Below are 14,086 nucleotides of genomic sequence, written 5' to 3' on the forward strand. Positions count from 1 at the left end.
GTACCTTTAAATACTACACACTGTACCTTTAAATACTACACACTGTACCTTTAAATACTACACACTGTACCTTTAAATACTACACACTGCACCTTTAAATACTACACACTGCACCTTTAAATACTACACACTGTACCTTTAAATACTACACACTGCACCTTTAAATACTACACACTGCACCTTTAAATACCACACACTGTACCTTTAACTCCTAAACATTAATAACAAAAGAGCATTCAGAATATGTTCTTAGAGTTTAGAGTTTATTGATGTATTATTGGTTTCAAAGAGCTCACACTCAGGCGTGAGGATGATGGTGTTCTTGCAGCTGAGCATGAATGATGCTTCACTCAGCTGTGTGGAAGTGAAGCTGTGAATGTGATGCTTTATGTCCACAGTGAGGACGCCTCTGTCAGCAGCTGTACCTGATGTACCTGGTGAACCTGCGTCTCCTTCATCTCTTCTGCACCTCCAGCTCAGGGAAGCCCGTCCTCTCGTCCATCTCCCTCCTGAACTGCAGCTGTGTGGCCTCTCCGATCACGACCTCAGCTGTGGTGAAAATCTCCAGGCCTCCCATCACGTGACCCCCCACGGTCTGACCCTCGCCGTCAGCCAGGCAGACGTGGAGGTGAGCGTCCGGGTTCAGAGTGCCGACCAGGGACACGATCTCATAATGCCCGCTCAGGTGGAGGATCTGGAAACATGGAGGAGGATGAATGAGGAGATTAGCTTTATAATATTAGAATGCACTTTGCTTGTTTTTATAATATTTTCTGCAGTGACAGAAATTTATTCTGCAAATTTTAAGTACAATTTGAAATTTAAATGTCATATATTTTAAATTAAATCTGATTTTCCTTCTTTTTTTGTTTTATTCAAGCTGAACCCTTGAGACATACGTCCAGAGGAGTCAGACTTAAAGCTGCGTTCTTCCTCAAATCAAGGATTTCACTCAGCTTTTCTTCACAGCCTTAGTGTGCATCCCTCTGCAGCACTTATTATTTCTGCAGTTATGTGATGAATGTTTAGTTTAAAAAAGATGCAGTTGTTGCTTTTTTCTGCATTGAAGTTTTACTATATAACAACAGCTGTCTAGAACAGGGGTTCCTACAGTGTGGGTCGGGACCTCCTGGGGGGTCGTGAGATTTCTTCCAGGATGTTTTTTTTCTATTAAGTTATCTAAAAATATTTATTATCATTATTTTCATTTTTATCATTATTATTATTATTATTATTATTATTATTATTATTATTATTATTATCATTCTTCTTCTTCTTCTTCTTCTTCTTCTTCTTCTTCTTCTTCTTCTTGTTATTTTTCTTTTCTTTTTCTTTTCTTCTTCTTCTTCTTCTCTTTCTTCTTCTTCTTATTATTATCATTCTTTTTCTTCTTCTTCTTTTTCTTCTTCTTATTATCATTCTTCTTCTTCTTCTTCTTTTTCTTCTTATTATTATCATTCTTTTTCTTCTTCTTCTTTTTCTTCTTCTTATTATCATTCTTCTTCTTCTTCTTCTTTTTCTTCTTATTATTATCATTCTTTTTCTTCTTCTTCTTTTGCTTGTTCTTCTTCTTCTTTTTCTTTTTCTTTTTCTTCTTCTTCTTCTTCTTCTTCTTATTATCATTCTTCTTCTTCTTCTTCTTCTTCTTCTTCTTCTTCTTCTTCTTCTTTTTCTTTTTCTTTTTCTTCTTCTTCTTCTTATTATTCATTTTTGTTAATTAATCTAATGTTTATCTTGCTTTGTGTTTAAACTGTTAATTATTATTATTTCTTTACTATTATTATTATTATTTTTGTATTTTTTTGTATTTATAATTTTTTTATTCTGTTGGTTTTGTGTCACTTATATATAATTTGTTAACTTGTGGTGAACAAAGAAATACTGAAAAAATGCAAAAAAAAAAAAGTTAAATGTCAAAAGTTATCTGAAAATAGTCAATTTTACCCGTTATAGTAAAAAATATCAACAAAAACAGAATCTTAACTTGAAATCAAACCCTGAAAATATAAAGTGTAATGAGTTTTCTGCCTTTCTTTGTTTCCAGATGACTCCTAAGTTTAGAGTTAGTGAACAGTTAATGATCTAAAGCAGGGGTGTCCAAACTTTTTTCAAAGAGGGCCACATTTGATGTTGTCAGAATACCTCAGGGCCAGTGGCTCCTACTGAGACTTAGGAATCCTAAAAGTTATACATGAAATATTTATTTAATATTTAGTATCATTATTTTCCTATGGCAGGATCACAATCTAGATTTCATCACACTTCTTTTTCATGTTTTTTTTAAGACCTTTCTGACCAGCAGACAACATTTTAAGAACTATATAATTACTTTCCTGAGTTCTGAACATTTTTGATGCACCAAATTTTGCCTTTTCTGCACAATTTTATAATTTGATCTTGTCTTGTGTTCTCTTTTGTGTCTTCTGAAGTTTTAGTGTTCATCAAGAACATTTTCACATCATGATAAAAACATGAATTTGAAAACTTGTCAGCTTTAAGAGTTCTTGTGTTTCTTCTTTATTGCCATCTTGCAGAATTCCCAAAGCTTTGGTTTTAGACAGGAAGTCCATATGAAGCTGTTTGAGACGTTTCTGGATTGACTTTAGTTTAGTTTGTAGAAAGAAACTGTGATTAATTTCTTTGCTATAAATAACACAATTTAAGATGGAAGCTTGGGGCCATAAATAAATGGACCTGGGGCCGCAATTGGCCCCCGGGCCGTACTTTGGACACCCCTGATCTAAAGCATCAGTAGCAGCAGGTTCATTCATAACACACAGGAAACACAGACACATGCTCATATAGGGAGGGTCACTTTCTGCAGACCAGCTAAATGAAGACACATTAAATCACTCTGAGGGACAGGGGGGGGTCAGGAGTCTTTGGACCCTGGTCTAGACGATGAATGTGAAGCTGAGTTTTCTCTTGATTCAAAGAGTCCAAACAAAGAGCCGGAGCTGAAGGAGTCAGGAGCGACTGTAAGGTACCTCATTTGGATTTGTCGCCGTGGCCTTTGCCAGCCGGAGCGTCGCCTTGGTAACACTGCCCACGCAGGTAATGATGAAGGGAGCTTTAAGTCCCGCCTCCTCCACGAACGCCTGCAGAGATCCCAGCAGCTCCTGACCTGGACCGAAGCGGACTGCGTGGACCTGTAGGGAGGATGCTCCTGATGGTGGACTCTGAGAGGAGACAGTTTCAACATCTGGTGTCACATGACTTTAAGAAACTGATTTATTTTAAATACTTTTGATCCATTTAGTGAAGAAATCAAAGAACACAGACACACAGGGACTAAAGTGACTTTATGTAAGCGTGGGTGGATTCAGTTTGCAGTGAGTCAGCCTCCTTTAACAACAAGCCAACAAACAGAACAGGACATGCTAAAAATGTAGCCCTCAATAAAAACATGATCAATAAGAACAAGTTAGGAGTAGTGGAGATGGCAGCTGGATCTAAGCTGTTTTTATATCAGCTGGTTGAACAGGCTGGGACTTTATACCTCTGTCTAGAAAGGAGAAGCTGAACATGATTCACTGTGTGGGAGTCTCTGTTTAAAATGGATCCTCTAACTGTGGGGTGTTCAGGGACTCTGGATGAAGCTGAGACTCTCTGATCAGCCTGATGGACTGTTTCACAATTTGACTTGAAGTGTTCTTGTTTTCACAGACGGGTTCTCAAACCTCGACACCAGACAGACTAAAACAGATTGAATAAACACATGAGGTCATCAGGGTTCATCAATGTGGAAGGAGGACGGTTTCCTCAGGTGTCTGTTTTTACACACAGCTTCACAATCAGTCTCAAAGTTCAGTTTATAATTATTGTTCTGAGATATCTGTATTCATGAACACTCCACAGTCTGACCCTTTATGGTCGTGACTTCCTCTTTGTGGGCGTGTCTTTGGAAGTAAATAATCATGTCACCCTCTCTACTTTTAAGAACAAACTTTCCTTTTTGATAAAGCTTATAGTTAGAGCTGGATCAGGCTTGGACCAGGTCTTACTTATGCTGCTATAGGCTTAGACTGACACACTGGGATCCTGTCTTTCCCTCTCTCTCCTCTCTCTGCCTGTCTCTCACTTTAGAGTCATTCATCCTTTCTGTCTTTCTTTCTTTCTTTCTTTCTTTCTTTCTTTCTTTCTTTCTTTCTTTCTTTCTTTCTTTCTTTCTCTTGTTCTTTCCATGTTTCTTCATCCTTAATGTCTCCTTTCCTTTCTATCCTTCTTTCTTTCCTTTCCCCTTTCATTCCTTCTTTCCCACTTTTCTTTCTTTCATTTGTTTCTGCTTTCTTTCTTTCTCTCTTTGTTCTTTCCATGTTTCTTCATCCTTTATGTCTCCTTTTCTTATCCCCTCCTTTCCTTCTGTCTTTCCTTCACCATTTATTCTCCTCTTTTCTTTCTTCTGGTCTCCCTCTCTTCTCTCTTTTCTTAGACCTTTCTGGAGTCCCTGAGCTCCCTTGTCTCGTAGGTTCCTCTGGATCTCTGCTGCTGTGGACGTGGTCCAGACTCCAGCTGCTACAACTACTACTATCCGTCTCCCCACTATCATCTCTCTCTCTCTTCATCTCCCTCTATCCCTCTCTCCAACACGGTCTCAGCAGATGTGTGTCTAACATGAGTCTGGTCCTGCTGGAGGTTTCTGCCTGTTAAAGGAAGTTTTTCCTCTCTGCTGTAACTAGCTAAATACTGTGAGGTGCAATGCTCATGGTGGATTAAGGTGGGGTCAGACTGAGTCTGATCCTGTCTTGGTGTTGGGTCTCTGTTCATAATTGGACACAGAGAGGTCTAGACCAGGCTAAAACGTACAATGCCCCACAGCAGAGGAGCTCCAGAGGCTGTGTGAGATCCAGGTGGAGCCTACAGAGGATACAAACTCTAACATCATGTGTAACCCTGTAAGAATCACCCCCAGCAGAGGACAGGTGTGATCAGTGTTGTTCAGATCACTGAGATCCTTTCTGAACCACATGTTCCCTCTCTGTGAGTCCGGCGGCTCTGGGATCAGGACCACAGAGCCGCTCGGTGAAAAGCCTCCAAACGCCCTGAATAGAAGCACAAATGTGTCTGAATCCAAAATCTCCTTTTTGTTCCCGCGTGTGTGTTTCAGTGTGTGTGCACGTGTGTGGTCCATTCAGATCTCTAACAGGATCACCGTGCCAAACCAAACTCCAGCCCGACCTCTGACCCCTGCAGGAGGAGGACCGAGTCATGTGACCAAACATCAGTGGAGCTCACACGGATCTGCAGGTTCACAAAGAGTGAATAAAAACACACGCAGGGGGGCGGAGCCAACATCGCAGCACTCTACACACACACACACACACACACACACACACACACACACACACACACACACACACACACACACACACACACACACACACACACACACACACACACACAGGAGGAGAGCCACACAGAGAGTGTTTCCTGCACTAAACTGTAACTGGGAGCTTTGTCTTTGCTCCAGAGATCAGCTTCATTGTTCTATTTTTTCTCACTGAGGCTGAAAGCATCTTTAAAAGACAAAGTTATAAATATTTCCTTCTGCTGTGATCTTTAAACCAAACCCTTTATTCTGCTGAACCTCTGAGAGAATAAATCTGTGAAGGTTTTTAATTACAGCAGGGCCCTATACTGAAACACAGACTGACTGAGTGAGACCTCTGAGGGTTCAACTTGTTGTTTTGTAGTTTTGTAATGTGCAGAACATTCAACAAACATGCTGACAAACAGAAACCTGCAGGACTTTGGATTTATCTGAGAACACATGTTCAAAAAGGTGAAACACTCACCATTCTGCTCGGCTCTGAGGTTTGTGAAAGACTAAACTCTGAGCACAAACATCCAGTCAAACATTCACAGTCAGGATGGTAGAAGTCTGGCTGAATCTGAGCATGCTCAGTAAGCAGAGAAGGGCCTCAAAGTTACTACTTCCTGCAGAACTCTCAGGAGGTGAGTGCATTTCTGGTCTTCTACTGCCACCTGCTGGTGGGATAGAGCTCTGCAGCTGGAGGCAGTTTGAGCTTTGTGTTTGTTAGTTACATTTTCATAGGGTGGCAAAATTCTGGTAATTTTTAAAGTTTGAAACTCTCCATGGGAATAAACAGGACTTTAATAAAGTGAAGGTTGGCTCTTAATAAGGAACTTAAATATAGTTGGGGCAAATATATTTGATCATAATCCTGACTGAAACAACCAGATTACATGTACAGTTGAATATCTCTGCTGTTCCTCAATCACATGCACACACTGCATACTGCAGGGCTACTGAGACCACGCCATTTCATTCCATTTGTAACATTGTATATATCTAAATTGTATTCTATCTTTATTTATCTATTTTTATTTTGTACTTATTTTATTTTATTGAAACTTCTTCTTGGTTGTACTTATGTCTGGGTTGCTGTAACAACTGAATTTCCCCCCAGGGATCAATAAAGTAATATCTTATCTTATCTTATCTTATTATTATGGATGGATGTCTCTCTATGACAAAACTAATATTTATTCTTGGATGTGATACCTTTCCATTATATCACCCTCAATTCCCAGTTCATTCCCATGGAAATTTACTGGAAACTTTCCACCCCCTTGTAACCCTACATATTCAAGTATCTGAAGTTCTCACAGACTTTATAAAGATGTGGAATATCAGAAACAAATTCATCTTTTCTTTTATCAGAGGTGGAGTCAGAGTTTAAAAGGATCCAAAAACATTAAATAATAACAGATGAGATGATGTCTGTCATTTAGAAACGCTGAAATGTAAAGACAGTTATCTAAAGATGATAAGACACAAGAGTCCTAAGATATATTTATGCACCACCTTCAGAAACATCATGCAAAGTGATAAACGAGACAGTATATGACATTTAGTCAATCAGTGTTTCAGAACAATAAATAAAAACAGACCAAAATCTCACAAAAATGTTAAAATAAATGAATGATATATAATTTAATTATCAGTAATTAATAGGAAAGAAGGCGTGAGGAGGTCAGGGTATAAAAATAAGTGAGACTGCATCTCATCTGATCCTCATCTCCTCAAACTGTGAGGACCTTCCTTGTTTCTGACTCTAGAGGGCGCTGTGGTTTGCAAAATGATCCAGATGCAAACACACACCCTCATCCCAACCCTCCTGAATGATAGTTCCTCTTTCCTTCTCTCCCTCTCTTCTTTTCCTTCCTTCCCTCTCTTCTTTTCCTTCTCTCCCTCTCTTCTTTTCCTTCCCTCTCTTCTTCTCCTTCCCTCTCTTCTTTTCCTTCCCTCTCTTCTTCTCCTTCCCTCTCTTATTTTCCTTCCCTCTCTTCTTTTCCTTCCCTCTCTTCTTCTCCTTCCCTCTCTTCTTTTCCTTGCCTCTCTTCTTGCCTCTCTCTGAGGGAACAGACTGAGAGGCCAGAGGAGGATGCAGCTGAAGAGACCTCACTCTCTGGGCCTTCCTCAGATCAGTTCTCCCTCTCTTCAGCTCCACTACAGGTGACCTCTGAGGTCACAGCTGAAGGAAGGATGGAGGGATGTACTTCTGTCCTACTGAACCATGTATCCTCCAAAGTGTCCACTACAGGTGACCTCTGAGGTCACAGCTGAAGAAAGGATGGAGGGATGTTCTTCTGTCCTACTGAACCATGTATCCTCCAAAGTGTCCACTACAGGTGACCTCTGAGGTCACAGCTGAAGGAAGGATGGAGGGATGTTCTTCTGTCCTACTGAACCATGTATCCTCCAAAGTGTCCACTACAGGTGACCTCTGAGGTCACAGCTGAATGAAGGATGGAGGGATGTACTTCTGTCCTACTGAACCATGTATCCTCCAAAGTGTCCACTACAGGTGACCTCTGAGGTCACAGCTGAAGGAAGGATGGAGGGATGTACTTCTGTCCTACTGAACCATGTATCCTCCAAAGTGTCCACTACAGGTGACCTCTGAGGTCACAGCTGAATGAAGGATGGAGGGATGTTCTTCTGTCCTACTGAACCATGCATCCTCCAAAGTGTCTTCTGTGAGGCAGATAATCAGATCATCCCTCACCTGCTGATGTATTTAGTCTCTATTTTTCCGTGTAATAATGAGCAGATTAAATCAGGGTTGAGTCAGAGCCGGGGCTCCTGGGAGAAACACACAGGGCCACGCTCCGACGGGTAGAGGAGCTCACATGTATTCCCCCCGCGAGGTCCTGATCACTATCAGGTTACAGCGTCCATGACGACGGCCTGCAGCTCTCAGCAACATCAAGAGAAGAGAGAGCCTCTCAGACCGCAGAGCCTTTCTTCCAAGAAAAAGACATTCTGAAGAGAAGTTGGATCTAAAAAAGAAAGTTGATTAGCCCCTCCCCTCTTTCCTGCTTTGTCCCTCCTTTAATATCATCAATAACTCATTCAAAGTAAACTAGTCAGAAACATGATCACTGAGACATGAATCAGCATGATAATAACTATAAAGACAGAAACCATGTTTGCTTCCTCTCACCGTTCCTCCTCTACTCTGATAACCCGGTGCACAGCGCTGCAGGAGCCTCAATGGTCAACACAGCTGTCAATCATGATGTCACACCCCCTCTTTTTACAGCATCAAATACCTCATTATAAATGTTGACGTGTGTTTTGATTTAAAGTGTGATGGTTTAAGGTTTATGCATTCTGCAGCCAGTCACCAGGGGGAACTCTAACTGTTTTGGCTTCACTTTTTAAGAGCAGTTGTGTCATCCTTCCATTTATACAGTCTGTGCAGAGATGTATGAGACTCTGTGACATCACATGTGGGCGTGGCTACAGTTGCAACAGATTTGACCCGAGGACGGGATGCTGGGGGAGGACGCGGTGCAGAGGGGATCAGGCAGAGACCTGTGATGGTATGGTTTCTTTCATGAACACAGTGCTGGTATGACGCGGCGTGGGTTCAGAGAGACAAGTGTGAGTGGTTCAAGACTTGATGTGAAAGATACATGGACTGTTCTTTTACTTTGACACCGTCACAGCAGTGTGGATTTTTGTGTTTTGCTGAATGTGGAGTGAGAACCAGCGTCTGCATGTTAAAATAAAATCCTTTAAACTGCTGCTTTGTTCTCCATTAATCCTCTGACCTCTCCAGAGTAAAAAAATCAACACCAGGAGGTAAAGTGGGCGTTCAAACACTCATCATCATAACTGCATTGTCCCACAGAATGAAGAGATAACCTTTGTGTTGTATTGATCCAGAAACGAACAATGCCTCCTCAGAAAACACTCGTCACATTGTTTCAGGGAGGCTCCTCTTTAATAGGATTTTGGACATTTAATCAGTATTTTTGGCATATATGTGTGTGTTTGTGTGTGTGCGTGTGTATCGATGTGTGTGTGAACTAATTAGGACCAGCAATTACCCCAAACTGTGGCTGCGTCTCCTGCTGAAGGGGGGGTCAATTGGGGGGTTTTAGGGGTGGTGCAACAATGGCAGACTGTCAGTGCCAACGCTGCCATGCATGACAGATGTATGTGGACACGCCAGACAAAGGCACGGCTGGCCGAGTGTGTGTGTGTATGTGTGAGTGAAGGGTGTGTGTGTGTGTGTTTTGGGGAGGGGTCAGTTTGTGACCGATGGAGAAGGAGTGGAGGAGCGCTGCTGGCGGCTCAGGCATCGTTCCACGGCACCAGCAGCTCCCAGAAGCCCCTGCTGCAGCTCTTTCAGTCCAGTCTGCTAATAGAGGGAGCGCTCTGCTCATCATGACATCATCTGCATAACAAGACATTAGATCTAAAATACACTGCAACATGATACACACCTCTATACAAGAGATGATCTGAAGTCATGCCTTTCCCTTTCATTGAAACAGAAATGTTAATTCAGACGAGCCGAATAGTCAGAAAGTGAGAGAACGATCGTAAAACAGTCCAAATAAAGATCACAGATCTCAGAGTCTGCACAGAGTATATCTACCTCTAGCAGATCTAGCTCCAGCAGCCTTCAGTCCTCAGCAAAACAGACATGACTCTGTAGTGGAAGTCACTGCATTAAACACAGACATGACTCTGTAGTGGAAGTCAATGCATTAAACACAGACATGACTCTGTAGTGGAAGTCACTGCATTAAACACAGACATGACTCTGTCGTGGAAGTCAATGCATTAAACACAGACATGACTCTGTAGTGGAAGTCACTGCATTATAAACACAGATATGACTCTGTAGTGGAAGTCACTGCATTATAAACAGACATGGCTCTGTAGTGGAAGTCACTGCATTAAACACAGACATGACTCTGTAGTGGAAGTCACTGCATTAAACACAGACATGACTCTGTAGTGGAAGTCTCTGCATTAAACACAGACATGACTCTGTAGTGGAAGTCACTGCATTAAACACAGACATGACTCTGTAGTGGAAGTCACTGCATTAAACACAGACATGACTCTGTAGTGGAAGTCACTGCATTATAAACAGACATGGCTCTGTAGTGGAAGTCACTGCATTAAACACAGACATGACTCTGTAGTGGAAGTCACTGCATTAAACACAGACATGACTCTGTAGTGGAAGTCACTGCATTAAACACAGACATGACTCTGTAGTGGAAGTCACTGCATTAACACAGACATGACTCTGTAGTGGAAGTCACTGCATTAAACACAGACATGACTCTGTAGTGGAAGTCACTGCATTAAACACAGACATGACTCTGTAGTGGAAGTCACTGCATTAAACACAGACATGACTCTGTAGTGGAAGTCACTGCATTAAAAACAGACATGACTCTGTAGTGGAAGTCACTGCATTAAACACAGACATGACTCTGTAGTGGAAGTCACTGCATTAAACACAGACATGACTCTGTAGTGGAAGTCACTGCATTAAACACAGACATGACTCTGTAGTGGAAGTCTCTGCATTAAACACAGACATGACTCTGTAGTGGAAGTCTCTGCATTAAACACAGACATGACTCTGTAGTGGAAGTCACTGCATTAAACACAGACATGACTCTGTAGTGGAAGTCTCTGCATTAAACACAGACATGACTCTGTAGTGGAAGTCACTGCATTAAACACAGACATGACTCTGTAGTGGAAGTCACTGCATTAAACACAGACATGGCTCTGTAGTGGAAGTCACTGCATTAAAAACAGACATGGCTCTGTAGTGGAAGTCACTGCATTAAACACAGACATGACTCTGTAGTGGAAGTCACTGCATTAAAAACAGACATGACTCTGTAGTGGAAGTCACTGCATTAAACACAGACATGACTCTGTAGTGGAAGTCACTGCATTAAAAACAGACATGACTCTGTAGTGGAAGTCACTGCATTAAAAACAGACATGACTCTGTAGTGGAAGTCACTGCATTAAACACAGACATGACTCTGTAGTGGAAGTCACTGCATTAAACACAGACATGACTCTATAGTGGAAGTCACTGCATTAAAAACAGACATGACTCTGTAGTGGAAGTCACTGCATTATAAACAGACATGACTCTGTAGTGGAAGTCACTGCATTAAACACAGACATGGCTCTGTAGTGGAAGTCACTGCATTAAAAACAGACATGACTCTGTAGTGGAAGTCACTGCATTAAACACAGACATGACTCTGTAGTGGAAGTCACTGCATTAAACACAGACATGACTCTATAGTGGAAGTCACTGCATTAAAAACAGACATGACTCTGTAGTGGAAGTCACTGCATTATAAACAGACATGACTCTGTAGTGGAAGTCACTGCATTAAACACAGACATGACTCTGTAGTGGAAGTCACTGCATTAAAAACAGACATGACTCTATAGTGGAAGTCACTGCATTAAAAACAGACATGACTCTGTAGTGGAAGTCACTGCATTAAACACAGACATGACTCTGTAGTGGAAGTCACTGCATTATAAACAGACATGACTCTGTAGTGGAAGTCACTGCATTAAACACAGACATGACTCTGTAGTGGAAGTCACTGCATTAAAAACAGACATGACTCTATAGTGGAAGTCACTGCATTATAAACAGACATGACTCTGTAGTGGAAGTCACTGCATTAAACACAGACATGGCTCTGTAGTGGAAGTCACTGCATTAAACACAGACATGACTCTGTAGTGGAAGTCACTGCATTAAACACAGACATGACTCTGTAGTGGAAGTCACTGCATTAAACACAGACATGACTCTGTAGTGGAAGTCACTGCATTAAACACAGACATGACTCTGTAGTGGAAGTCACTGCATTAAACACAGACATGACTCTGTAGTGGACACTTTGAGATGAACCCTGTGGAGACTTTGTTTACTTCCTGCTTCCCTCTCTCTGGATTGTGAGGACTGCTCACCTGGCTCTGTCTCCTGCTTTCCCCTCATCCATCCCCCCTCTGATAACTTCTGTGACACCGATACGAGAACTATGTCTCCTTACCTGGGTCAGGAAATCAACCTGTTACACTTCTCAACAGTCCAGAATAATCTGTACATATATATGAATGTCTTCATCAGGTTTGTTAGTGAAGCACGTATCTGATCTAAAATAAGAATCTGAACTCTGGTGACGCCTCAGAGGTCATCGCTTCCTCTCCAGAATCAACAACCAAACCAGGAATCAGCACAGAAAGTCTGTAATGAGTTTGGATTTTGTTCAACAGGCTCATTAGCGCTCTGGTCCAGGACTCGTCCCCTGCTGCTGCTGCTTGTTAATTTAACTCAAACTGGCACCGTTCAGCCTCAGTCATTAACTTTGTTATGATTAAATCAAAATGATCTCATTAAAAGACACAGTTCACTCATCTCAGAGCGCAGAGAGACGCTGCTCTGCTGTCGGAGAGGTCAGCAACATGAGACAAGAGGAAACTACCGTTACCACAAACAGGAAGTGCACTGCTCTGAGAACTACCAAAATAAAAGCATCATGAATATTCATGAAAACTTTTAGTGAAAATAAAATGACACAACTCAAAAATTTATAAAATCTGACTTCATTTAAAAAATCTCCTAAAATCACTCAGTGTACCTTTAATTTATGAAACGCAGAGTCAGGTGAGATGATCTCAGTCCTGTTGAGATGTTTGCACATGCACTTTGTGTGTGTGTGTGTGTGTGTGTGTGTGTGTGTGTGTGTGTGTGTGTGTGTGTGTGTGTGTGTGTGTGTGTTAGTGTTTTGTCTGAGGTGTCACTCTGCAGCATGTTGGAATGACATGTATGAACATGTCCGAGCCACAGGCAGCTGCGAGTGTCAGGTGCCTCATGGGTAAGCTGTGTGAGTGTGTGTGTTTGTGTGAGTGTGTGTTTGTGTGAGTGTGTGTGTTTGTGTGTGTGTTTCTCTTTGTGAACTCCTTAGGTCCAGCTTGCATTAGTGTGTATTAACCTGTACTTAAATGAGTGTGTATACACCTGTATGTGTGTGTGTGAGGACAGTATGAGGTGAGTGGGGACATGTTTGGACGGTGAAGATGATTCAGAAAGTCAAAAAGTGGGGACATCTTTTGGAAGCGTGTGGACTGACTTAAATTTGGAGGACAGTGAGGTCAGGTTTGCACAGATGATGGTGTTTAAAGGGGAGAGGGTGAAAAGTGAAGAAAGACAAGTGTAAGAACAGTTACAGGACGTCAGGATGTTTTAAAATACCCGGGACAATGTCTGGAAAAATTCAGAGGTATTGATGAAGTCAGTAAAAATATAAAGAAAAAACGCTTTGCACATATTTTACAGAGGACAGGTGAGATGATCTGAAAAAGGCAGAACTCCTGCACACTAACTTACTTTAAAAAAAGATGCATTTATTTATTATTATCATTATTATTATTATTATTTGTTCGAGCAGCGTTTCAATCTGAGACAGTTTACGATGAAGGCGTGGGACCTTCATAAATCTGTAGTTTAAGTTAGACAGAGTGCAGGAGAAACAGCAGGGATATTTAGAGTCCTGGGACTGACAGGACATTTAATAATAATAATAATAATAATAATAATACGTTTTATTTGTGGGTGCCTTTCAGGACACTCAAGGTCACCTTACAGATAAAACAAATATACAATATAAAAAAAGAACACAATGAATGGAATGATGAAATGCAATAAAGTTAGGGTTAGGGTTGGGGTTAGGGTTAGGATTGGGGTTAGGATTGGGG

General features: G+C 41.4%; 1 protein-coding gene across 1 annotated transcript; it reads right to left on the bottom strand.

Annotated features, from left to right (window-relative positions):
• Positions 1-244: 244 nt before the first annotated feature.
• LOC117824192 (bifunctional protein GlmU-like) lies at positions 245-5,930 on the bottom strand. Its single transcript, XM_034699619.1, has 3 exons — positions 5,796-5,930; positions 2,988-3,179; positions 245-694 (listed from the first exon to the last, which is right to left on the bottom strand). Exons 1-3 carry the CDS (start codon positions 5,796-5,798, stop codon positions 455-457), a joined length of 435 nt encoding a protein of 144 aa, XP_034555510.1. The 5' UTR covers positions 5,799-5,930; the 3' UTR covers positions 245-454.
• Between the last annotated feature and the right edge of the window lie 8,156 nt (positions 5,931-14,086).

This window comes from Notolabrus celidotus, chromosome 13, assembly GCF_009762535.1.
Source record: "Notolabrus celidotus isolate fNotCel1 chromosome 13, fNotCel1.pri, whole genome shotgun sequence".
Lineage (NCBI taxonomy): Eukaryota > Metazoa > Chordata > Actinopteri > Labriformes > Labridae > Notolabrus > Notolabrus celidotus.